This window comes from Conger conger, chromosome 13 (genome assembly GCF_963514075.1).
Source record: "Conger conger chromosome 13, fConCon1.1, whole genome shotgun sequence".
Classification (NCBI taxonomy): domain Eukaryota; kingdom Metazoa; phylum Chordata; class Actinopteri; order Anguilliformes; family Congridae; genus Conger; species Conger conger.
The window spans coordinates 38,970,786-38,994,235 of NC_083772.1; the positions used below are offsets into that span (position 1 = coordinate 38,970,786).

The following is a 23,450-nucleotide window of genomic DNA, read 5'->3' on the forward strand; positions in this document are numbered from 1 at the left end:
CAAAACTACAAATAAAACTTTTTGGACATTGGGATATAGCTACTTTACTGATTTTATTATTTATGCCCACACTAACTACAAGGACTACAGAGTTCCAATGCTTTTTCTCTGTCCAGTTTCCTTGAAAATACAGTTTGAGTAATAAATCTCAGATTTCCTGTGTATGATTAGAGTCTAGTTTGTGTATCACTAGTATGTTGTTTTTGTCTGCTTCAAACATGCAGACAAAACCACGTGTGAATCAAGTAATGCAAAGACCAGGCTTTTATTTTCCTAAAGTTCGAGGAATCTATAATGAAAGGGATCTGGAAATACTTATGTAACACAAATATTAATTTGTACATCCTCCACAACACACATACACACACAGAAATAGACACATACACACACACGCACAGATGCGCGCACACGCATAGCTACTGCACAAATATACATAGTTCATAAGAATTTAGCTCTGCATTCCAGTAAAAGTATTGTGCTGCTACTTCATTCAGAATTGCATCTGCTCCTGTGGTGATGCACTGTACAAGCATTCAAATCAGACCACTGGACTCAAGGCACTACCTACACTCGCACGCACTGATCACTTGTCAATCTGGAAGCCTACAAGCGTCTCCATAAAGCAGAGATTTGAGAATTGTGTGCCGTGCACAATTTTTATTGGGCTGGGTGGGGAGACAGGTTCCCACTAAGATGGTGTGAAGTCTGTTTTTGAACAGGCTTATTCTTATTAAATATATATATATTTTCCCAGCATTCATAAGCTGTTAAACAGACCTGCAGGTGTTACCCCCTAGCTCCTGGTTGCACTGCATCTCAGCTACTAATGGTAAACTTAAGTCTATTAGGTGGTCTGATGTCTCTCATCTGACATTATCCCAACTGACTATTGTGCGGAACACTGCTTGGGGAATGTCTGAGTGAACTATTAATAGCTCCCACATCGACGGGGAAAAGCTTCTTCAAACGCTTTCATTTAGGAAAGGAGGTGTGTTTCAATGAACTTCACTGTCTTCCGGGCATCATTGTCGGAGGAATAAGTGCTCTTCACCACAATGAGGACACTGCAGGGCCTTTCAGTGTCACAGTGCATTACATCACACTACATTACCATCAGCGTGTTTCCAGGTTTGTTATTTTCTTGAAGATCCCTACAACATATATACCTGATGTGTGTGTGTGTGTGTGTGTGTGTGTGTATGTGTGTATGTGCATGTGTGTGTTCACATGAGTGTGTGCATACCTGTATTTGTATGTTGGGGGGGTGTGTGCATGGGTGGCTGTGCACATGACTGTGTGTACCTGTGTATGCACATGTGTGTGTGTGTGTGCATACCTGTGTGTGCGTGTGTACCTGTATGAGTGTGTGTGTGTGTGTACCTATGTGTGTGTGTGTGTGTGTGTGTGTGTGCGCCTACCTGTGTGTGCGTGTGTACCTGTGTGTGTGTGTGTGAGTGTGTGTGTGTACCTGTGTGTGTGTGCGTGCGTACCTGTGTGTGTGAGTGTGTGTGTGTGTGTGTGTACCTGTGTGTGTGTGTGAGTGTGTGTGTGTACCTGTGTGTTTGTGCGTGCGTACCTGTGTGTGTGAGTGTGTGTGTGTGTGTACCTGTATGTGTGTGTGTGTGTGTGTGTGCGTACCTGTGTGTGTGTGTGCGTGCGCACCTGTGTGTGTGTCTGCTGTAACTGGGCCTCAGAGCGTATATGGAGGGCCTGTGGACTCCAGCCTGTTTAATATTCCTCACACATACCCTGGAAGGAGCTGCATTAGAGCTAGATGAGGTAGATTGGACTCTAATACATGGAGCTATTAAAGGCTGCTACTGAGAGTAGTGGGGTTCAGTCAGTGACCTGTCCCCCTTCCCTGCCTCCCCTGCCCACAGACTGGAGACCCCCTCCCCGTCTTCTCCAGACACACTGTCCTTTCTCTGACCCCCTTGCACCGAGACCAACTGCCCTCATAACACTTATTTTGTTGTTGTTCGAAGCGTGTTTTTCTTTAACTGACAACCCAAACAAGTGTCTGTATTAAATCAAAATAAAATAAATTGTTAATGTGAAAATTGTTCTCTTTAGAAATGTACATTGTGACTAAAGGATTGAATTTGGCAGTCTGTAGGAGGTTTAGTCATGCAGTCTTAATGTCTGCTCTATTCTCTGACATTCTTCTATGGTTATCTGTGTTATAACCATTGTGTAATATATAACTGATGGTCTCACAAAAACAAAAACAAAGGGTAAATATTTATGAAACTGGTCTCCTGGCGTTTGGCAGACACCCCCTGTTTCCCCTGCTGGCGCTGCTGTTTGAGAAGTGTGAGCAGGCCACGCAGGGGTCAGAGTGCATCACCTCCGCCAGCTTCGATGTCGACATCGAGAACTTCGTCCACCAGCAGGAGCAGGACCACAAGCCGTTCTTCAGCGAGGACCCCGAACTGGACAACCTGGTCAGTTTGCGTTTGGAGACTGGTTCTCTTTCAATACACGCATGAGCATGCTCACACATGCACACACACACACACACAAAAAGATGTACACACAGAGAGACTCACACACGCGCACACACAAGATGCACAGACACGCATGCATAGTTGCACATGCACAAACACGCATGCGCACGCATAAACATGCACACATGCGCTCACACATACACGCAAACTTTCACTCCTTTACTCCTATCACCATTACATTGCCACTACGTCGTACAAGAGCTCACTCTACACCTCCCTCACACACTAGCCCATCCTGAATGACCCAGACAAAGTTAAAGCAGTGCGACACTTACTTACAGAGCCCAAGATGCTAAACCGCAGTCAGGTAATTACTGCAGCAGCAAGGCCCTCTGGCTCTACAATAGGAATGGGCACCTCAGGGTACAATTCAGTGATCACTTTTCAGAGAACTACTCTGTACTCTCCTCCTTCTGTCTTCCCTTCCTCCTGACTCTCCCTCCCCCTTTGTGACAGTCAGCTGTGATTAGAAGTCAGGGGGGCGGGGGGGGTCCTCTCCATAACGCACATCATTACCTGGGCAGCGGTCCAATAAGCGCTCGTTCAGTTGAAGTGTGTGTGTGTGTGTGTGTGTGTGTGTGTGTGTGTGTGTTTTACGAGGCACCGGGCACAGGAAGCCCTGGCCACTGTAACTCTGCCAGGACAGTTATATTGTGCGTTCAGGCACCGAGAGAGACGGCCCCTGGCCCTCAGTAAATGAGCTGCAGTAATTGCCAGATTTATCCCGTCTTTGGAGATACACGTTTCCGCCATTCCGCTGCCCTTGGGCACCGACTTTGAAAAACTCACTATGGGGAAACTCGGTTGGGTAAAAAGAGTTGGAAAGAGTGGAAAGTACTTACAAGTTGTTTTAAATGCACTCGCGGAGTAGTTGAAATGTATTTGTAGATTTGTAAGGCTATTTGATACGCAATTTCAAACAATAATTTTACAGCCAGTTTATTAGCAGGTATTTACTGGGTAAGTACCAGGTAACTTAGGTAAAAATTTTGATTTCAGAGGTAAGTACTATGATACGGGCTGTAAAACGTACTTACATATGGTACTGACTTTGTTTCATAGTACTTACCACTCAAATCAAAGTAGTTACCTAATAGTTAACAAGGCAGCTGTGTATTTACCCAGTGAATGGGAATGTAACTAACAAGCTGTAAAATAGAGCGTCACCATCATTTTGTAATACAATTTACCTTTCGTAAAGACTTATAACTCTTAGGGCTCAGTTCCTAAGATTTTGGTGCCTAAGTCTCAAGATGTTTCTGATGGGAAGGCATTGATTTTTAAAGGACCCTTGCCGGACTGCAGGTGACCCAGAGGAGACCCTGACGGCATCGTAATGGCCTCTCCGCTCTCTCCCCAGATGGTGAAGGCCATCCAGGTCCTCCGTATCCACCTGCTGGAGCTGGAGAAGGTCAACGAACTCTGCAAAGACTTCTGCAATCGATACATCACATGCCTTAAGACCAAGATGCACAGCGACAACCTGCTGAGGAACGACCTGGGTGGCCCTTACTCCCCGACACACACCTCCCTCAACCTGCATCAGGTGAGAGAGTCCCTCCGGAGAGCCCCAGCATTAATCGCACACTGTGCTGTGGAACGGACATTTGCTGGGGGCTGCATTAATCCTCCCCTTGGGGCTCGGACGAAAACTCTTTGAGCATTCTCCATTCACACACACCACACACATACAGTGTATGAACATACACAATGCATTATGCAGGTAAGAAAGATAGTATTGTCTTGAAAATAATTGTGTGACAGTGTTAAGGTACCACGCACGGAAACTCTTTGAGCATTCTCCATTTACATACACCACACACATACAGTGTATGAACATACACAATGCATTATGCAGGTAAGAAAGATAGTATTGGCTTGAAAATAATTGTGTGACAGTGTTAAAGTACCACGCACGGAAACTCTTTGAGCATTCTCCATTTATGCTGCCCGCAAACACACCACACACAGTGTATGCACATACGTTGCATTACATTACATTATTACATTACATGTAATTTGGCTGACACTTTTATTCAAAGCGACTAAGATTTGATTAGACTAAGCAGGAGACAATCCTCCCCTGGAGTATTGCAGGGTTAAGGGCCCAACAGCTGTTCAAATCTTATTTTGGCTACACCTGGGATCGAACCAGTCCCAGTCATGTACATACACAATGTATTGTGTACGTAAGAAAGATAGTATTATCTCAAAACTAATCGTGTGGACAATAGTAACCGTTCAGATGTACAAATTCATTATTTATTATAATAACAATAACAATATCATCACCTGTAGCTTCAGCAGCCATGTTGCACAGCTGTTAATCGCATGCTTTTCATTGAGAAGATATTCCTGCTCCTCGGTGCTCCACCCAGTCCGCTCCAACTCTAATCTTTAGTAGGGCCGGACTTCTAAAGCAAACGAGGGGATTTGTTTTGATAAGGAAAGCACAGCTTCCTTTCCGCACCGCACGCATACTGTATGCAAGTCTGGAATTCCCCTGGTACGCACACATCACACAGCACAGATAACTCCTTTTTAATTTATTTATTTATTTATGAGAAGGTTGTGCAGGAAAATTAGAACTTCAGGGAATTTTATGCATGTTTCCAAGGTAACCAGGTACAGGTCTGTCCATCGAGGTGCATCATAAAAAGATGTGCTCTTACAAATAAAAGGAGAAGACAGATACTTATTTTCAATTCTAGAGAGAGAGAGAGAGAGAGGGAGAGAGAGAGAATGAGATTAGGGATGAGTCTAAGGAGAGATGGAGAACAAAGGGGATGGCAGAGGTGTGGTGCGGATCCCGGCAGATTGACATGCCCATTTCCTTTAACATTTTTCCACACGCAAAAAAAAAAAGTAGCGAGTGAGTCTAATGAGATGGAAAGCCTACCATCGTTTTCACGTTAATTGTTCTTAAGCTGAGGTAATTGCAGTGAGACGTGGTAATGAGCACAGGGCTAATTGTCGAGATGTTTGAGTCGTCTGAAGAGATTATGGTTGTGACAGGGCACTTCTTGATTATGCTCTTCGTAGCCTTGCTGCTGTGTTTTTTTCTGGAATTCTCTGTGCCCTTCCCTTATAGGCCCTTATTCATACCCCTATGTGGGTCATTTATCAATGAGCTCAGAGAGCGCTTTATTAGGTAGACCTGTACACCAGCTTGTAAATGCAAATATTTAATCAGCCAATCATGTGGCAGCAACTACATGCATAAAAGCATGCAGACGTTATCAAGAGGTTCAGCTGTTTCTCAGTGCCAGAAGTAATAGTAAATGACCGAAGCGGTTGTGAATGAAATCCAACAGTTATTACTGTTTCTTTCCTGGAGGCCCTTGTCAGAAGGCTGATTTGTACTGTTGATATGCCTAAAAATGGCTCCTCTGGACAGGGACAGTGTCCAGATTGAGAGCCGCAATAAACGGCGATCGCCCCGCCGACCTGGAGAAATGAAGGGGTGGCAGAGCTCGTGATTCTTCTGCATCATTGCAGTCAAGCCTGTCTGGGGCTCAGCCTGACCTCCCTGTGATCCTCGGTCTCTCTTTCACTGTGTGTGTCCGCGCTGCACTGACTGCGGGGTGCTGCGGCGTGTATAGAGAAGGGGAGCCTTGCATTACCTTGACTGGTAATGAGGTCCTGCTTATTGCGACGGTTCAGAACAGACACCTCTTGGAAATGTCCAGAGAGAGATAACTTGACCTTGAAGTGACCTTATTCTAAGCGGCTATTTCCTTTGAACCAAGGAGATAGAAGGGAGGGCATTCTGGAAGTTATCTAAAGACAAAAAATATGTCACCTCAATTTCAAGAAGGATTTTGATTTCTTAAGCTATGTCAATGCAAGTATTGAGAAGTGAAGTGTCTTTGGATGATGGGAGATAACTATTGGTAATTTCTTTTGGTAGAAGAACACCCAGCATATCTGCTATTGAAGTGCATCTGCATCCCTAATTAGCCACCTGTATTACATTTGTATCTCTTTAGTTGGGTACCTTAATGAAGTCCAGGTAATAAATAGCCTATATTTTACCTCTATCTTCATTCTGTTTGTTTTTCTCTTCATCCCTCAAAGGACATGCTGCAAACCTCATCTGCTTCCATGACGACGGTCTCCAGTTCCATCAACCCCTCGGGTATTGTGGTGCCCTCCAGTCCCCTACAGCAAGGGAACGTTGCCATGACCACCATAAACTCAGTCGTACCAGGTGAGTATTGACGGACAGCTGCTGAAAGTAGACATCTCTCTCAGGACAAGCAATGTTTTGGAGTCTCCTGGTAGAGAGATAAAGACTAGTGTTGCATGAACCTGCAATAGGACTGTTCATTTAAAAATACATTAAAATGTTTGCCTAATTACCCGTGTGGTAAGTGGTTAGGTTGAGAACATGAGAACATGCAAAGGATATCACGTTATTCTGCAGTATATTGACAAGTACAGTCCATTCACCATACTACTGTTTCTTGTTTAAGCAGTCAATTATCTTTTTATTTTGCCATGATATTACAGTTAGTTTCACTGAGATAGTGATTCTATATTATTTACATGAGCTTTCTTACATTTTTTAAATTCTAGCTGGTACATAGCTTGCACACAATATTGCAACTAGGTATTGAAAGAGTGCAAAGAGAAAAATATTGATATGATTAAATGTTCTATGTAGCCATTACATTATTGTAATGTGGCCATAGTACAGGTTATAAATAGTTATGATGCTATTTGTGTTTGCAACCCTGATGTGGGTCTAATACCTTTCAGAAATATCCAGCAAAATTCTACATTTGGTAGTATTAGTGATTAGTGATTAATAATGACTAATTTACAGCAACAGCTAATGCTTGGAATTCTGATTTTATACTACATTTCAGCTAAAAAAATACGACGGAGAACCTTTCATGAATATGATTTAATAGCATGCTAGATTTATTGCAGCATGCTTTGTTGTTTTTCAGCCTAAACAGTTTAATTTGCTTATGATACTATGCTTCTGTTGACCGTGTTCCATCTAGGTGGGACATTATATCAGCCTGTTGCCATGGTGACATCACATGGGCAGGTTCTGACCCAGGCTTTACCCCAGGGAACTCTCCAGATCCAAAATGCACAGGTGAGGGTACGGACCCTACCCCGAATGCACAGCACAAACCTTTCTATTGGTCAGAGGTGTCCAATATTATCTGAAAAGGGGCGGTGTGGGTAAAGATTTAGCCCAGCACTAAGAAAACTGATTAAACTGATTAACTAATCCTGGTCTTCAATCAAGACAAGATAAGTAGAAGCAGGTGTCTCAGTGTTGGGCTATAAAAACCTGCACCCACGCATGGATAAGATTGAATACCCCTGCTTCAGGTGTATGAACCTATTCCTCAAATCATTTTCCTCAAGGGCCGAGAACCACTGGTTTCCACCCTCCCTTTACCTGGGAGTCAGGTGTGACAGTCTGGCCAATCAGTAGCACTAATTGTTCAGGTAATTGCATGGGAGGAAATGAAAACCAGGACCAGATTTGGATTCGAGGCCCTGATTTGAGTGTCGCTGATGTTGTTGCTACATTAATGCCAGAAATGCATTTGCTGCAGTGAAATTTAGAGATTATGATTACTGTCTCTTTTGTTTGAGTTGTTTACATAGTTACACACTTCTGTGTATGACTAGTTAAAGATTGGAAATCACTTTTACTAACAGGGTAAATATACACAGCTGTAATACAAAATAACATATTTATGAGCAATTTATAAATGATGTCTAATGTTATGTGCAGATAGTAGTCTATGATTGTGACATTTGAAAATCAAATTTGCTATCCTGAAGGGGAAGAGCTCTATATACCAGGATATTCAGTGAAGCCAAAAAGAAAATCAAAAAGAAACCTTCGCTGAGGAGTATTAAAAGGAATTCAGCAGAATATAATGTAGAAAATATAATACAACATAATATATGCCTTCGATGGGGGTTTTATTAAGAATTGTGGAAGCACATTTGAAGCATTATATCTTGGGTCTGGAATTCTGGGATAGGAATGATATTGTTGACTCCCCCGCCCAAATTTGGACATCAATAACGAGGGCAGCGCTACTCAACTCCTGGTCCTGCCGGCCGCAGCGTCTGCAGGTATTTGCTCATACCTTGCGCTACACCACCTGATTTCACTAATCATTTCACCTGTGTCCTTCAGGTAATAAGCTAATTAGTGAAACCAGGTGGTGTAGTGCATGGTAGACACAAATGTCTGCAGACACTGCGGCCTGCAGGACGTGGAGTTTAGTAGAGCTGGGGTAGAGGATGGGGAGAAAATGAAAACACAGGTTCCTTAGTACTATTAGCTTCATTCAAAGGCCTAAGTAGAAAACCAAACAAATATAGATCACAGAAATGTTGGATAAATGTGATATTCTATGCACAAATTTAGCTGGGAAATGAGAAAGCTGGGGAATATGGATAAGGCGGGAGGAGCCCAATGCCTTTGTTCAGGATTTAAGCCTGCGTTTGATTGACAGCTGTGGCTTTCGTGGCTATCTCAGTCCCCAACAGATAAATAAATAAACTATCACCAGCTATCCCGCTACACGCCTCCTCGGAAAAGAGCAGCAACAACTGCTCAGAAACATCATTCTCCCACTGCTCCTCTACCATCACTATCATTTATCATTTATCCTGGTTCTGGCCCTGGTTAAGCCTGTCTGCCCTGTATTTGGCCATTTTTTTGTATTTACTTGTTTTATATTCAAACGAGTATTCATCCATGGGCTATATTCAATCAACATCTGTCCTTAACTTAGACTCACAGTGTAAATATGTGTGTTCAGCAGTGACTTAAATGACTGAGCCAAACTGTGTTTGAGAAGAAAAGCACCAGCACCTGATATTTTCAAGTCAATATCAAGGGCAAATGTTGATTGGACCTTGGACTAAAACACCTATACAATTTGTATCAGCAGACTACATGTTGGTATATACTATAGTTCATGGTGTATACAGTATATTTTTAGACACAAATCCCCATATATTTTTGTCAGCCCTCATCTTTAATGAAAACTTTTATTTTATGTTCACATAAATGAAATTCATCTTGGAGAATGAGAGTAATGTATAGTTTCTATTTGTTGATTTGACTGCAAATGTGTTTGTTCTGCACTTATTTTATCAAAGCTGTTGTATTTATCTAAAGTTTTGATTATTTTGTTTGAGGAGCAATTGCAACTTGCTAATGATCTCAGTGACTTGTGATAATTCGCACCTAATGCTGTCTTTGTAAAATATGACTTGTCAGACTATTCTATTATAACTTAACCTGTTAAGTGTGTGAGTGTGTGAGGATCCACATTGCAGTGCATTGCAGATGGTTTTGAAAAGACCATAAATGCGCCCCCCTTGGCCTGTTTAATCGGTGCTGCTCAATCCGTTTCCCGATGAGATAAGTCACATCGGTCCACAGCCACTCAAAATGGCTCCCATCCAAAATGTGCCCCGTCTGATCGCACTGCCTTTGACTGAGTCATTTGAAAGCCACCAGTCTGCGGTTAAATTTGGCCTGTTAACTGCAAACATTGGGTTGTATGTTACAGTAAACCCACCCCTCCTGCTGAACCTTTTTGTACTGTAAATACACACTCATGGACAAGACGAGTTTTGTAACAATGGAGTTGTCAGGTTCTGTGTTTTTCATTGTTTAGGCTTTGTTGTTAGCGTTTCCGCGTATTGTTACCCTCCGTAGTGCTTTCCGTAGGCTGTTTGTCTCCCCATTCATTCGTTTCACCTGTTTTCACTTCCTTGTTATCGTGCACACCTGATTGTGAGTTCCCCATCTTATTCCTCTATATAAGCCTGTCTGTTTTGTTAGTTCTCTGCCAGATTGTTATGTGTCAAGTCCATACTCTTCAGCAGTTATTCTTGATTGATTCCTGGTACGACCTGTTTTGTTTTCGACTTCCGTCTTTAGCACATTCCTCCTGTATGGTATTGATCCGTAGTTTACCGACCTGTTTTTGTTTTTTCGACTTCTGCCTCTGGATTCTGATTTTGTCTGATTCGCCTGTTTGTTTTCGACCCTTCGCCTGTGACCACGATTACAATTTGGATTATCCGTATTATACCCGTTTGCTGGAGATTTTACCCTGTTTCTGGACTATTGATTGCGAAATTGCCTATTCCCTGCTATTCCTGTATGCTGGCTGTTGACCTCTACTTGTTTAACCTGCCGTGCTTATAATAAAGACTCTGAAAACTACTCCTGGTTCTCCGTACTGGATCCTGGTGTTCTATGTTCCTGATAGGAGAATTGTCTTACTGTGTTCAAAATACCAGTACACCAGTACACACAAGGTGTGAGTATTGTGATCAAGCAGCAGTGTGCAGTCCAGCATGCATTCTAAGTAACACACGTAAAAGACTTGTGAGGGATAAAACAGGTGATTTAACCCTTTCAGTGCCAAGAGGGCCATATGGCGCTCAAGCATAACTACCATAAAATCCCAAGAGTGCCATATGGCTCCCTCCACCTTTTACCTTTGCAACCAGTCAAAACGACTGCTATACTATTGTTTTGAGCCCCTATTAAAACCTTGCAAAATTTTCTCAACAAAAGCCAAAACCCCTTGAGATCTGGGTGGAGCCACTTCACATTGGGCTTTGGGGCTGAAAGGGTTAAAGTTTTGAGCAGATAAATAAATATCATTTAATCGTCAGGTCAGTTCATTCAGTTCATCCAATAGGCTGGGTATGTTTTGCACGGTTTGAAAACTGAGCATATGGACATTTTGTGTGTAGCGACTGTGTGGGTGGGTTGAGGCAGTGGGTGTGACTGTTTTTGCTTCGATTGTAAAAGTCCTGGTTGCCAGAGGCTCTGTAAACTCCTTTTTTTATTGTTGTGATGGGTGGTCTCTGTTACCATGGCGACATTAAACTCCCCCGTGTTTTTACCCCCCAAGGTAAACCTGGACCTCGCCGCCCTCCTGGAAGGGGATGATAAGAAGTCGAAGAACAAGCGTGGGGTTCTTCCTAAACAGGCCACCAACATTATGCGCTCCTGGCTCTTCCAGCACCTTATGGTGAGCAATGGGGTGGATGTGGGAGAAACCCGTCTTCCTGGACCAACATTTCCCAAACCTTTCACTTCCATGCCCAACTTTCCAAACGTACACAATCCTACGGCACACCACTCTCAAAAGCCAGTGACGTACTGATGTTGATGTGATGCGTCGCCTAAATATTCTCTCCGGGTTTTAATTGTAAAAAAAGCGATATCCATTCATTTCGGTTTTTGTGAATGGAATTTGTTCATTTTTACATTGTTAAAATTAATTTGAATCGATATATTTCACACGGCACACCTAACCTTGCCTGACAGTACACCAGAGTGCAGCACACTAACCTTGCCTGACAGTACACCAGAGTGCAGCACACTAACCTTGCCTGATGGTACACCAGAGTGCAGCACACTAATCTTGCCTCATGGTGCACCAGAGTGCAGCACACTAACCTTGCCTCATGGTGCACCAGAGTGCAGCACACTAACCTTGCCTGATGGTACACCAGAGTGCAGCACACTAACCTTGCCTGATGGTACACCAGAGTGCAGCACACTAACCTTGCCTCATGGTGCACCAGTGCTACAGCACACTGGTTGGGAAGCAATGGCCTATGGGCTATGTGGGCTCATTTGACTCCTGGACAGGCCAGTATGGCATAACCCTCGTTGTGCAGACTATGAAGTTCATTGTTGGCATCTACAGTGCGTTTCTTGTCTTTGTGTGAAGTAGAGGGTTAGATTTCAGCTGCCCGAGGACTCAAGACTTCATTTGAGTAGTTCTCCTCTTTCTTCAAACATGTTCACTCCTAGCATCCGTACCCGACAGAGGATGAGAAGAGACAGATAGCAGCGCAAACAAACCTGACCTTACTACAAGTCAACAACTGGTGAGAATTATTTTATAAGTAGTAAAATGAGGACTACTGGCATTAGTGGCTAACGCGGCCCTCCTTCTGGCTTTGAATCACTCTTCCCCATTTGATTTACATTTCCTTTGTAGTTTTGCAATTTTCAAACACAACATAGGTCTCTCCTCAGAACAGTCAGTGCTTGCAGTACAAACACTTCCTTGTGTTTTATTGTCCCACAGAACCATCGCGTGGGGACCTTTAACTATGTTGGTGTTCCTGAAACTATTCTGGCCTTCATAGTAATCTGGCTCCCTCTAGTGGTCACAATTTGTTAGATCAGTGGATGCAGAATTTTGTTGTAACTGCAATTGCAATCCTAGAATTTTCATAAAGGTTTTCATCTTATAGAGGAAAGCATGTAATCAAGCCACATTATGCCAGAAATTGCTATGAAGAATAAAATTACAGAACTTAAGAACCTTTGATTTAGAGCAATTCTATTTTATTTAAAACATTTTTTTTATTTATTTTTTTATCTAGTCTCAGGTGTCAGCTTCTTTGCAATCTCAGATAGGTAATCTCAGATTGACGCACACATAGAAGAACATAATTCAACAGCACGTTTAAATGGATGTAGAAATGTAACAGTTAGATTCACGTGTAATGATTGAACATGATGTAAAGGTATTGGGTCGGTGTTGTAGAAGTCCCACAATGCACTGCTCTCCCGTCTCGCCCTCGATAGGTTCATCAACGCTCGCAGGCGGATCCTCCAGCCCATGCTGGACGCCAGCAACCCTGACCCCGCCCCCAAGGCCAAGAAGATGAAGTCACAGCACCGGCCCACCCAGAGATTCTGGCCCGACTCCATCTTGTCTGGCCTCGCCCAGAACCACGGCCCCAACTCCGGCAACAACTCTGACGGTCAGTCTGCTCCTGCTTCAGTTCTCTTTCTTTTCCCGAAGCCAGAAAGATCCGGAATCAGGCAGGGAGTGGAGCCAGAACACCCAGAATCAGACAGGGAGTGGAGCCAGAATCAGACAGGGAGTTTAGCCAGAATCAGACAGGGAGTGCCCCCAGAACTGCCCCCTATGGACAAACACAAGAGGCTCTGTGTCCAGGGAAATTCAGCTGCAGTTTTTGATGCCTTCTACGTTCTTACCCAAGAGCAGAGGTGGGCAAAGAGGGCCGTATCCACTTCTGGATTTCATACCAACTTCTGGCCTTAATTACATAATTATCCTTTTATGCCATCTGACATTTTAGCTACAGTACATTTCTTGATGAATGACAGCTGAAGACTGCTCTAGTGTTCCCGGTTTTACTGTGATCTAATCTTTGAATGAACCAGTGCATGCAGCCAATGAGATAATTTAGCCAGGGTAATTGGTGGAAACAAAAATCTGCATACACACCAGCCCTCCAGGACTGGAATTGCCCACCCCTGCCCTAGAGACACATTCACACATTGCCACAGTGGTAACAAAAATGAAATGGCAATGAGAATGTGCTTGTATATATGTATTTGTTTATCTTTTTAATTAGCCTCTTTTTATTCAGATTTTGACAAGCATACATGAACTGGGAGTGGTCATCATGGCAAAATGCAGAATGACGTAATGACAGAATTTACTAAATGAATGGATGCTATCACATATGCTCAAGCAAAGCCGAAGTACTGTGGAAATGTCATAATGAACAGAATCATCATAAAAGGGTCCTGATACTGTAGTGTGTGGCATCAGACCACGTAGTTCACGTGTTCACACAGGATTGGTGTAAAGGCCCCGGACACACCAAACCGACGGTCGGCCGCAAAGCGCCAACAAAGATCGCGTCGATACGCGTCGTTAATGTTGGCTGTGCCGAACACACCGCAACGACGGTCCGCCGACGGCCGAGTTGCACGTACGTTCTGCGCCTGCGTGAGAGGTAATAACTCTCCACACCAGCAGGTGGCGGTAGTCTGTATTTGTCTTTCAAAAAATGGAAACCGGAAGACCGGGGAATGCGTTTGCATTGCGTTGGACCTAGAAGCAGCCATTGTCTCGCTCACAACAAACAGTTTGCAGCAATTTCCTTGTTCTCTCGCTATTTAGTAATACTAATCGAAAATTATGTCTGGTAGTGATAGTAACTTTGGAATGGCTTGCTTTCGTCGCTTGCGTTTCTCTTCTCATGCACTGATTCGCTAGCTGGACAGCCAATCAGAGAGCGCTCTCTCATCGACGGCTCCGGGGGCTCCGACACCGATTCAACATGTTGAATCGGCGTCGGAGCCCTCCAAAACACGCCGACACTCCGTCACGGGACACACCGGAAAGACTCGGCCGACAGGGCGCCACCGACGTCCGACGGCCGACCGTCGGTTTGGTGTGTCCGGGCCTTAACATTTCTGAGGACCTCTCCAATTATTTTTCCATACAATGAGTTTGTTACAAGTTTATGCCGATCCCAGAAGCTGTGAAAGTCAGCCATTTTGAGTGAGTGGCAAAGTAGGCAGTGAAGTTCAAAGTTTCCGTGTTGCACTGCTTACTCACTGCATGACCCACACATACAGGCATAGTTCTCCACCAGTCATTATATCATTCATTTTCTGAATGATTTGGATACATATTCCCTTGCTTTCTTTTTGAAGGTGTACAGTAAATAGCCTTATGAAGGTGTACAGTAAATAGCCTTATGAAGGTGTATAGTAAATTGCCTTATGAAGGTGTACAGTAAATAGCCTTATGAAGGTGTACAGTAAATAGCCTTATGAAGGTGTACAGTAAATAGTCTCATTCCAAAGGAAAGGTCTGTGTACTCCCCTGTAGGGTGCGATACGAGCCATTGATCATTCTAAGTGCTTTGCATCTGTTTAAAGACGATCCCTTTTTAATCTCATTTCTGCTCCCTCATTCCTCATACACAGTTCAGAGACCGTCTCTGTTATGGCTCTGCACATTACTGTGTGATTCTGCTAATCAGGATAATCAGGTTAATAACACACTTGGTTGAATTGACTGAGAACGCGGCACCATGCCGAAAAAAACTGCTCAAGCTAGGTTTTTAAACAGCTGGTAGCTGGTTGACCAGTTCAGACCAGCTCTAAACTCAACATGGCTTGACCAGCTCAAACTATGTTTAGAAACATCTGGTGGCAAGTTCACCAGTTCAGACCAGCTCAAACTATGCTTAGAAACATCTGGTAGCTGGTTGACCAGTTCAGACCAGCTCCATACTTAACATGGTTTGACCAGCTCAAACTATGTTTAGAAACATCTGGTAGCTGGTTGACCAGTTCAGACCAGCTCCATACTTAACATAGTTTGACCGGCTCAAACTATGTTTAGAATCATCTGGTAGCTAGTTGACCAGTTCAGACCAGCTCCGTACTCAACATGGTTTCAGCTGCTCTAGCTAGGTTTTGAAACAGCTGGTAGCAAATTGTTTTGGAAATTAGAAACTAAAAGGACCGGGTAATTTAGTTTGAACTGTGCATCTGATGGGCAAACATCTGTCCGTCTGTCCTGCAGGCTCCATGGTGGGGGATGGCCTACTCTCCCTCTCCTCCGATTCCGCCACACTGGCCATGCAGCAGGCCATGCTGGGGGCGGACGACTCGCTGGACGGGACAGAGGAGGAGGAGGAAGACGAGGAAGAGGATGAAGACGAGGAAGAGGAGATGGAGGAGGAGGACGGGGAGGAAGGGCGGCGGCCGCACGGCGACATGGGCCTGGATCATGGGGAAGGCCTGTAGTGATTGGTGGGGAGGGATAGGGAGGAGGAGCAGAACCCAAGCTCAGCCAGGCCAATGGGCATGCAGCATCGTGAAGCTGTAACACGCTGACATAGACAGACATGTCACCTGGACAGCCCCCTTTCCACTGAGACAAAACATTTCTTGGTAAAAAGAAGTGGACTTACCCAAGCACAGAAATGCTGTTTTATAGCTAATAGGATCTCATTTGGGAAATTGTCATGCATTGATTGCTTGTCTCATGGTTTTTTTTCGAAGACTTGCTAAACGAGTAAAATAATCCTCTACTTTATCCTGGGCTCTCTACAGACTCATCATAGTTTATTCAAATCATGCATCACTTCTCAGGTTATTTGTCTTTATTTGGACGTACTGGAACTACAGTTCCCACAAAGCAGTGTTTCCATACTCTGTAAAGTAGCTTGACCTTAATGTAAAGGAGAAGAAGTGAAAGGAGACATGTACAAAATGTACGGACTGGAAATATTACCAAGTAATACTGAAACACTTGCAAATATTTTGAGGATAGTGAGTATGTTCAATATGTTTCATAGATTTATTTTACAGGAGTTTATTTTTTATTTCTTTGGTTTAGTATGTCATTTTCAAACACACAGGACTGACAAACCTAGCGAACTGTAAAAGTTTTCAATGATCGAGAAAACATTTTAAATGTTGGGTGGGTGGGCATTGGCTTGGCTCAGATGTCTCGTGGTATCGAAACGAAGGCGCTCAACAATTTTCAAAGTGAACGTCGTGCCCTCTGTGTCAGCTGCAAAGAAAGAGGACAATGCACACAGTGTGAGATTGCCAGGTCCTGTCAGGAATGAAAAGTGGCTTGAGTGATTTTATTTTTTTGTAAAAGATCTTTCAGTGGAACCTCCTGTTGGACAATGAACACACTTCACACCATTTTACCAGGATTTTACAAACTGTGAAGGAACTGCCATTTTTTTTGCCTACAGTTTTTTTTCTTTCACTAGAAAGAATTCAGTTCTTGAATGTTTACTCAAATTGATTGTTGTGAAGTCTATTGCCATTTTTTTCCCCACACTCGCTTTACAATTGTGTCCTTCCAAAGCAGGTCATGAATAGGGAAATTTAACTTTTATTTTATTTGTACACATTGTCATAATCTATTGTCTCAATAGAATGTTTTTAATGATAAAAATATGAAAGAATGAACAAATGTCTTTTGTGTCATTACAAAAAAACAAGTACAATACAGCAAATGATGTATAGCCCTTTGAGCATTTCATCTCAAAGCTGAAGTAGACCATTCAAAGCAAGCCCAAGACCTCCAAACATGCATCAAATGTCAAATATGTCAAGCCAGTGAACAAAACCAAAAATACACTGTACTTACAGAAAATGCAGAGGACTTGCAACAGTAGCACCTCTGTATTTTATGTACTGTAGTATGATGCCATATTTTTCAGATGTGTGTAGAACCAGTAATACCCTTTCACGTTTCATTTACACTTACATAACATGAAAGAAAAACATATTAAATGTAATAATACATTGGTCAATGGTCATTTATTCTCTTGTGATTTGGCCCTTAATTGATCATCTCCTCACTATGCTATTCTTAACATACACTGGTATTCTTCCATCATACTTGCTTATACAATGAAAAATGTTTTCCTCCAAACATAAATCCATCCATCCATCCATTATCTGAACCCGCTTATCCTGATCAGGGTCGCAGGGGGACTGGAGCCTATCCCAGCATACATTGGGTGAAAGGCAGGAATACACCCTGGACAGGTCGCCAGTCCATCGCAGGGCACACACACCATTCACTCACACACTCATACCTACGGGCAATTTAGACTCTCCAATCAGTGTAACCTGCATGTCTTTGGACTGTGGGAGGAAACCGGAGTACCCGCAGGAAACGCAGACACAGGGAGAACATGCAAACTCCGCACAGAGAGGCCCCAGCCGACGGGGATCCGAACCCAGGACCTCCTTGCTGTGAGGTGGCAGTGCTACACTACATTAAATTATTGGCATTTGGCAGACGCTCTTATCCAGAGTCTTACAGTTGATTAGACGAAGCAGGAGACAATCCTCCCCTGGAGCAATGCAGGGTTAATGGCCTTGCTCAAGGGCCCAACGGCTGTGCGGATCTTATTGTGGCTACACAATAGAACCACCGACCTTGGGTGTCCCAGTCATTTACCTTAACCACTAAGCTACAGGCTACCCACTATCCATGCCTCCCCCAAACAAAATTATAAACCTGAAATTGAAATATTTTGAGGTCATACATTAGTGAGCTTTCAGGGTTTAGGATAGTCTTGCAGGCTTTAATGCTTTGTGCATTAACTGAATGATAGTTCACTTTTCAGTCAAGTCTATGGGTGACATTGAAACTCGGTTGAAGATTTTATAAAAGATACAGCTTGGTTTTTTATTTTTTATTGATCTTAAATACGGTGACGTAAGAGACATTCCTTTTCCTTTTGGAGCAGGTACTTTTGTCATTGCCACTGAACCTGAAATGCAGTACTCGCACTGCACACACAAATGAAGGCCAATGGCTGATGAACAGAACTGCCGTCTGGTTGGGCAGTCTCCTCTGTAGCAGTGAGCATAAGACCCACTGCTGGACATGGGTGATTATATACAGCAGTAGAGCAAGCACAAATGAGCAATCCACTCATGTTTCTACTGCAGGTCAGTATTCATTACAGAGCCTGGAAGGGTGACTATATTATTTTTTGTTTATATTCTATATTCGTATTCTACAGTTTGAAAAGAAGTGCTGCCCTTGAGGTTTTCATTAGAATCGAAAGGGGAAAACAATTTTGAGTTTATTTGCCAAGAGACCGACTGCATTAGTGCTCTGGTATCCAATGTGATGTGAAATCCCAAAATTAGGAAGCTCTGGTTGTCTGGTTTACTTCAATAGATCCGATGATCCAATGGTCCAATGATCTCTGCAATATCATCAATTTTCAGTTCATCTTTCTCTTTCTTCTTTTCTCCAATAGAAACAAAATAATCACACTTTTTGACTGGCAGGCCTTTATTGCAAGGTAAAGGGTTCATTAGCCTATTAAAATCTGAAGACATTTATACAAACATACATGTGGGAACAGATAATTTAAAAAAAGACACTAAGTGTCTTCAGCCTCAACCATCCCAGATTCCTGGTCTTGTCAGAGCACCCAAAAAGCCAAGGCTAAGACAAAATAGAGAACTGGACTACACAGCAGTACAAACAACTCCCACCAATGGAGTGCACCCAAAAAAACTACAGAGAAGCTGGGATGGTGGAGTTTCATACAAACATTTTTCGCAAATACAGAACAAAAAATACAGACCAAAAAAGTCCACAGCCTTTTCAGCTTCCAGGCCAGGAAAGTGCGCAGTGCTAACACTGAGCGTCTGAGTTGTTAACACAGTGCTAACGCTAAGTGTCTGAGTTGTTAACACAGTGCTAACGCTAAGCGTCTGAGTTGTTAACACAGTGCTAACGCTAAGCGTCCGCACACACGGCCCCTGGACGCTGAGTGCGCCGATGTCTCTTCAGGCTCCTCCGCTGAACGGAGCTCCTTCCGCAGTCGTCACACCGGCACTGGTCCCGTCCCGATTGGCTGTCCGCTGCCACGCTCCGCCCACACACGGCACAGCTGCACACATCGTCCAATCGGTGCAGGAGCTGGTGTATGTGCAGGGTCTCTGGGAGGCTGAAGCTCCGCCCGCACAGCTTGCAGTCGCTGGGCGAGGTGCTGGAGGTCTGGCCGCTTAACAGCCGAGCCCTCAGGAGCTCGAAGTCCGAGAGGCCAGGCTGGTCAGCCTGGTGCTCCTCTTCAGGTGACGGCCTCCTGCAGGCCGGTGGGTGAGACTGCTCCACCACTACAGAGATGGACAAAATCACATTTAAAACAAACAACCAGGACGACACACACACACACACACACACACACACACACACACACACACACACACACAAACACACACACACACACCAGAGGGGTAGATCAGAAGCAGGATTACGAAGTCAGTTGGATAAATTCAGCAAGTAAAACCTGGAACCCTTCCAGAAGTGGAACGTGGATTTCAGTAGAAATAGCTGGGTTTTACTCTGTGAACTTACCCAGCCAACTTGCTTCATAATATACGCCCCGGGCCTAGGTTCGAACAGTATTTATTTTTAATTCTAATACTTTTCGGGATTTGACTAAGCTTGCCCAAAAGTGTAAACCCCTCCTGTAAACCTGCTCCTCCTTGCAGGCTCAAATGCACCAAGCACTGGTATTTGAAAAAGTATTGAAAAGTATTTGAATCCAAAAAAACAAAAAAAAACATTTCAACCCAGGTCTGACACACATACCCACATTCAGGCACTCCACACACTGAATATTCTGATATTCCTCAGCAGTATGATCCAGACCCATTCATTCAGTCGCATTCACTCACTCCGAGTTGTAGAGTTCAAAGTCAAGTCTTCTGACGAGGAAATTCCACAGACAGTTGCTGATGCTGGGTCACTCCTCGCGTCAGAAGACGCATCCACGAACACAACATCGTCGGATCCGGAACATTCTTCCTTTTTGAAAGGGGGTGCCAAGCAGAGATCCTCAACGATGTGAACCGTGCCCAGTTCCGTGACACGACCGGCGATAAGACCGGACCCAGGGCTGGAGACCGGGGCAGGGAGAGTCCTGTCTCCCTTTCCAGTGGCCTCTTCTCCACCTGGGTGGACCTGCACCTCCTCCTCCTCCAGAGCGGGCTGATCCAGCCTCTGGTCTTGACCAACAGCAAGCAAAGAGCTGGCACTCAGACCTTAAAAAAATAACAAAAAAACATGGTTAACTGTTTATTCAGGGTGATTTAAAAGGTTACATTTTATATGGGTCAGTGACAAATAAGGGATTCCGGTCTACACAAAAATAAAATAGGTAAAACAAATGCTAATAAAAGCAATTTTGTTAACCTTCATTAGAAATAATTTAGTTATTTCTAAAAAGAAATTCTAAAAAAATTCAGCAAATGTAATTATACAATGACAATCACAAATGTCATAAAGGATAACAGAGATTAATTTTCAAAATGCTTTTATTACCACCCAATAACCAGTAAATATTCACGGTGAGATCAATGTAGAATCAAGTATGTAGTGCTCAGATGGTAAAATATTTAGTAGTTATTTTATAAAAATTGCACTTGCTGTAGATTACAGGTCAATGTGTCCAAGTCTCTTACACAAAACTTGTAAGACTGTTGTTGTGTTATCAACTCAATCAATTTAAATAATTAATTTATACTACAAAAGATCTGTGTTATCCAGCCTGACTGAAATTGTTGGCCCACATACATGTAAAGAATTTAGCTTAAGGGACGATTTGCCAGTTGTGAAATCAGCTGTGAATCAAAACAGTTTTGAAACTAGGTATTGGATCACCAAGCAAATGTCTTTACATAAGATTGAACACACACAGGCTCTACTCACAGTTGTTATCAATCAACGCACGCGCTTCCGTGGATCTCGTATGTCTTTCATTTTGATCCTCCTCGTACGATTCCTCAGCGTCTCCCTGGAGATCCGTGTGGCGTTGGTCACACGCCATCTCCATCTGCTCCTCCTTCAGAGGATCCTCTTCAGGAGTGAAAAGGATACGGCTGGAAATTGACGTTTGAGCTTGATTCATCTCCGTTTCCACAGAAGCAGTCGAAAAATCCGTGATAAGCTGAGAAGCAACAAATTGTGCATTATTACAGCATTATATTTGTGAAAATGAAGTTGTTATGACTTCATTATAATATAAATATGAGTAACGCAATAAAAGCACCAACACACAAACGTTCAAATACATTAAGTTAATGTCGGTATATTTATCAAGCATAAATCAGTGGAAAATAAAGCAATGAAACATTGCTCAAAACAAACTAATCAAAAGGTCGCAAACTAATGACGTCAGGGAGATGCTGCGCAAAGGATTCCACTGTTCACAATAGTAATCATCCAGCTTAATTTCATGTTTACCTAGGTGTTTATTTCGCGTGCATTTAGTCACCATTGATGCATGCTTACTTAATACCAACTGCCTTAAATGCAAGGATAAAACACACGATATACTGTTGATGTTGATGTATGGCAGTGCGTGCCAGAGCTGTACTCCTAGAGTAGTCCTACCTTTGTCCACTAGATGGCAAAATACATAAGCAAAACCAAACCAAAACCAACTTTCTCTCCTGTACATAATATGGTCACCCTTCACCACACACACATAACATATATGTGCATACACATAAAAAAGTAAAATAAATACCTTCAATGCAATGGCTTCAATTAAATCAATGCTTTGTGCACAGCCCATTGGAATTTCACTTTTATCACAGCCAACCCTGTGCTTCCTTCTCAACTGAAGCAGTCATTCCTAAAGAGTTTTGATTACAGACTGCTGGTGATGCTGCTTCAGGACACTGAAATGGGAAGATCATCTGATAATCTAATTAATCAGCAAAACCATCCTCAGCCCACAGGACATTTAAGTAGGCCAAGCTATCTTGTAGGCACATGTCTGTGAAAATGTAAGAAGGATAACTTCTGTAAGGGAGTTTTTTAATTTCCAGAAATGGGCCATTTAACCTTAGACAAGGAAATCTGTCATCTTCTGACCAAATGTATTCATTTCTGAATGAGAATTTTTTTAAATGTTACAACGCATGTACAACGCACTCTTATTTCTAACCCCGTAGTATTTAAGTATTCCACAAACACAAATCATTTCATCCAAGCAATGATGTATTCCATGTGTATGCATGTGGATACCAGTGTTGCCATCTACTTTTTGTTGAAGCCAAATTTGCTGAATTGTTGATTTCACACTTCTTAGGGAGGACTATCCAACCCTGCTGCTGGAGATCTACCATACTGCAGGCTTTCATTTCAACCCTTATTTGGCACACCTGATTATACTAATTAGCAGCTTAACAAGATCTATAGGGCTGGATTCAAATCCAAATTTTACAGCGTGCTTTCTACCTTTCTTCAAGGGGGAATCACTAAAATGGCAGGATTAAAGATGGTGGCCACGCCAAGTGTGGTTTGGTTCTGAATTCTGAAGGGGAGAGCGTAATTACATTACTAGCTCCCTTGTTATTCCTCCCTTCAGCCGGGGGTATAAAATTAAGAATTTGGGAGGTTTGTGAATAATTCATGAGCACATGTTGAGGGATTGGATGGGGAAGGAGGGATTATGAACTAAGAATTAATTTTGTGTCCGATACATTAGATGACGTTTTTGAGGTTTAAGAAATCCCCCTAAAGATGTTGCAAAGATCGGCGATAGTGTTTTATA

The 23,450-nt window shown here is 43.1% G+C and overlaps 2 protein-coding genes across 6 annotated transcripts in view; one reads left to right on the forward strand and one right to left on the reverse strand.

Annotated features, from left to right (window-relative positions):
- Positions 1–17,278, forward strand: part of pknox2 (pbx/knotted 1 homeobox 2) — a 62,184-nt gene extending 44,906 nt beyond the window's left edge. For 2 of the 3 annotated variants that reach the window (XM_061217048.1, XM_061217049.1), the window contains exons 5-12: positions 2,273–2,444; positions 3,868–4,053; positions 6,585–6,717; positions 7,520–7,623; positions 11,438–11,557; positions 12,349–12,425; positions 13,135–13,313; positions 15,908–17,278. In XM_061217048.1, the coding sequence (XP_061073032.1) occupies positions 2,273–2,444; positions 3,868–4,053; positions 6,585–6,717; positions 7,520–7,623; positions 11,438–11,557; positions 12,349–12,425; positions 13,135–13,313; positions 15,908–16,131 (1,195 nt within the window). In that variant the 3' untranslated portion in view covers positions 16,132–17,278. The remainder of the gene's footprint in view (positions 1–2,272; positions 2,445–3,867; positions 4,054–6,584; positions 6,718–7,519; positions 7,624–11,437; positions 11,558–12,348; positions 12,426–13,134; positions 13,314–15,907) is intronic. The other variant, XM_061217050.1, reaches the window with a different exon arrangement.
- Positions 17,279–19,150: 1,872 nt separating this feature from the next.
- Positions 19,151–22,574, reverse strand: LOC133108691 (zinc finger protein 726-like). Of its 3 annotated transcripts, none has more exons than XM_061218343.1 (4): positions 22,419–22,574; positions 21,599–21,836; positions 20,566–20,931; positions 19,151–20,001 (listed from the first exon to the last, which is right to left on the reverse strand). In XM_061218343.1, exons 1-4 carry the CDS (start codon positions 22,464–22,466, stop codon positions 19,622–19,624), a joined length of 1,032 nt encoding a protein of 343 aa, XP_061074327.1. In that variant the 5' UTR covers positions 22,467–22,574; the 3' UTR covers positions 19,151–19,621. The 3 variants fall into 3 exon arrangements, with proteins under 3 accessions (XP_061074327.1, XP_061074329.1, XP_061074330.1); XM_061218345.1 differs by lacking the exon at positions 22,419–22,574 and adding an exon at positions 22,283–22,397; XM_061218346.1 differs by lacking the exon at positions 22,419–22,574 and adding an exon at positions 22,133–22,276.
- Between the last annotated feature and the right edge of the window lie 876 nt (positions 22,575–23,450).

Excerpts from the sequence above, each read along its gene's own strand:
- LOC133108691 (XM_061218343.1), bottom strand. The coding sequence starts at position 22,466 with ATGGGCTGTGCACAAAGCATTGATTTAATTGAAGCCATTGCATTGAAG. Across the intron at positions 21,837-22,418 it reads TTGAAGCCATTGCATTGAAG|CTTATCACGGATTTTTCGAC; the intron begins GTATTTATTTTA and ends GTTGCTTCTCAG. Across the intron at positions 20,002-20,565 it reads TTTGAACTCTACAACTCGGA|TGGTGGAGCAGTCTCACCCA; the intron begins GTGAGTGAATGC and ends CCATCTCTGTAG.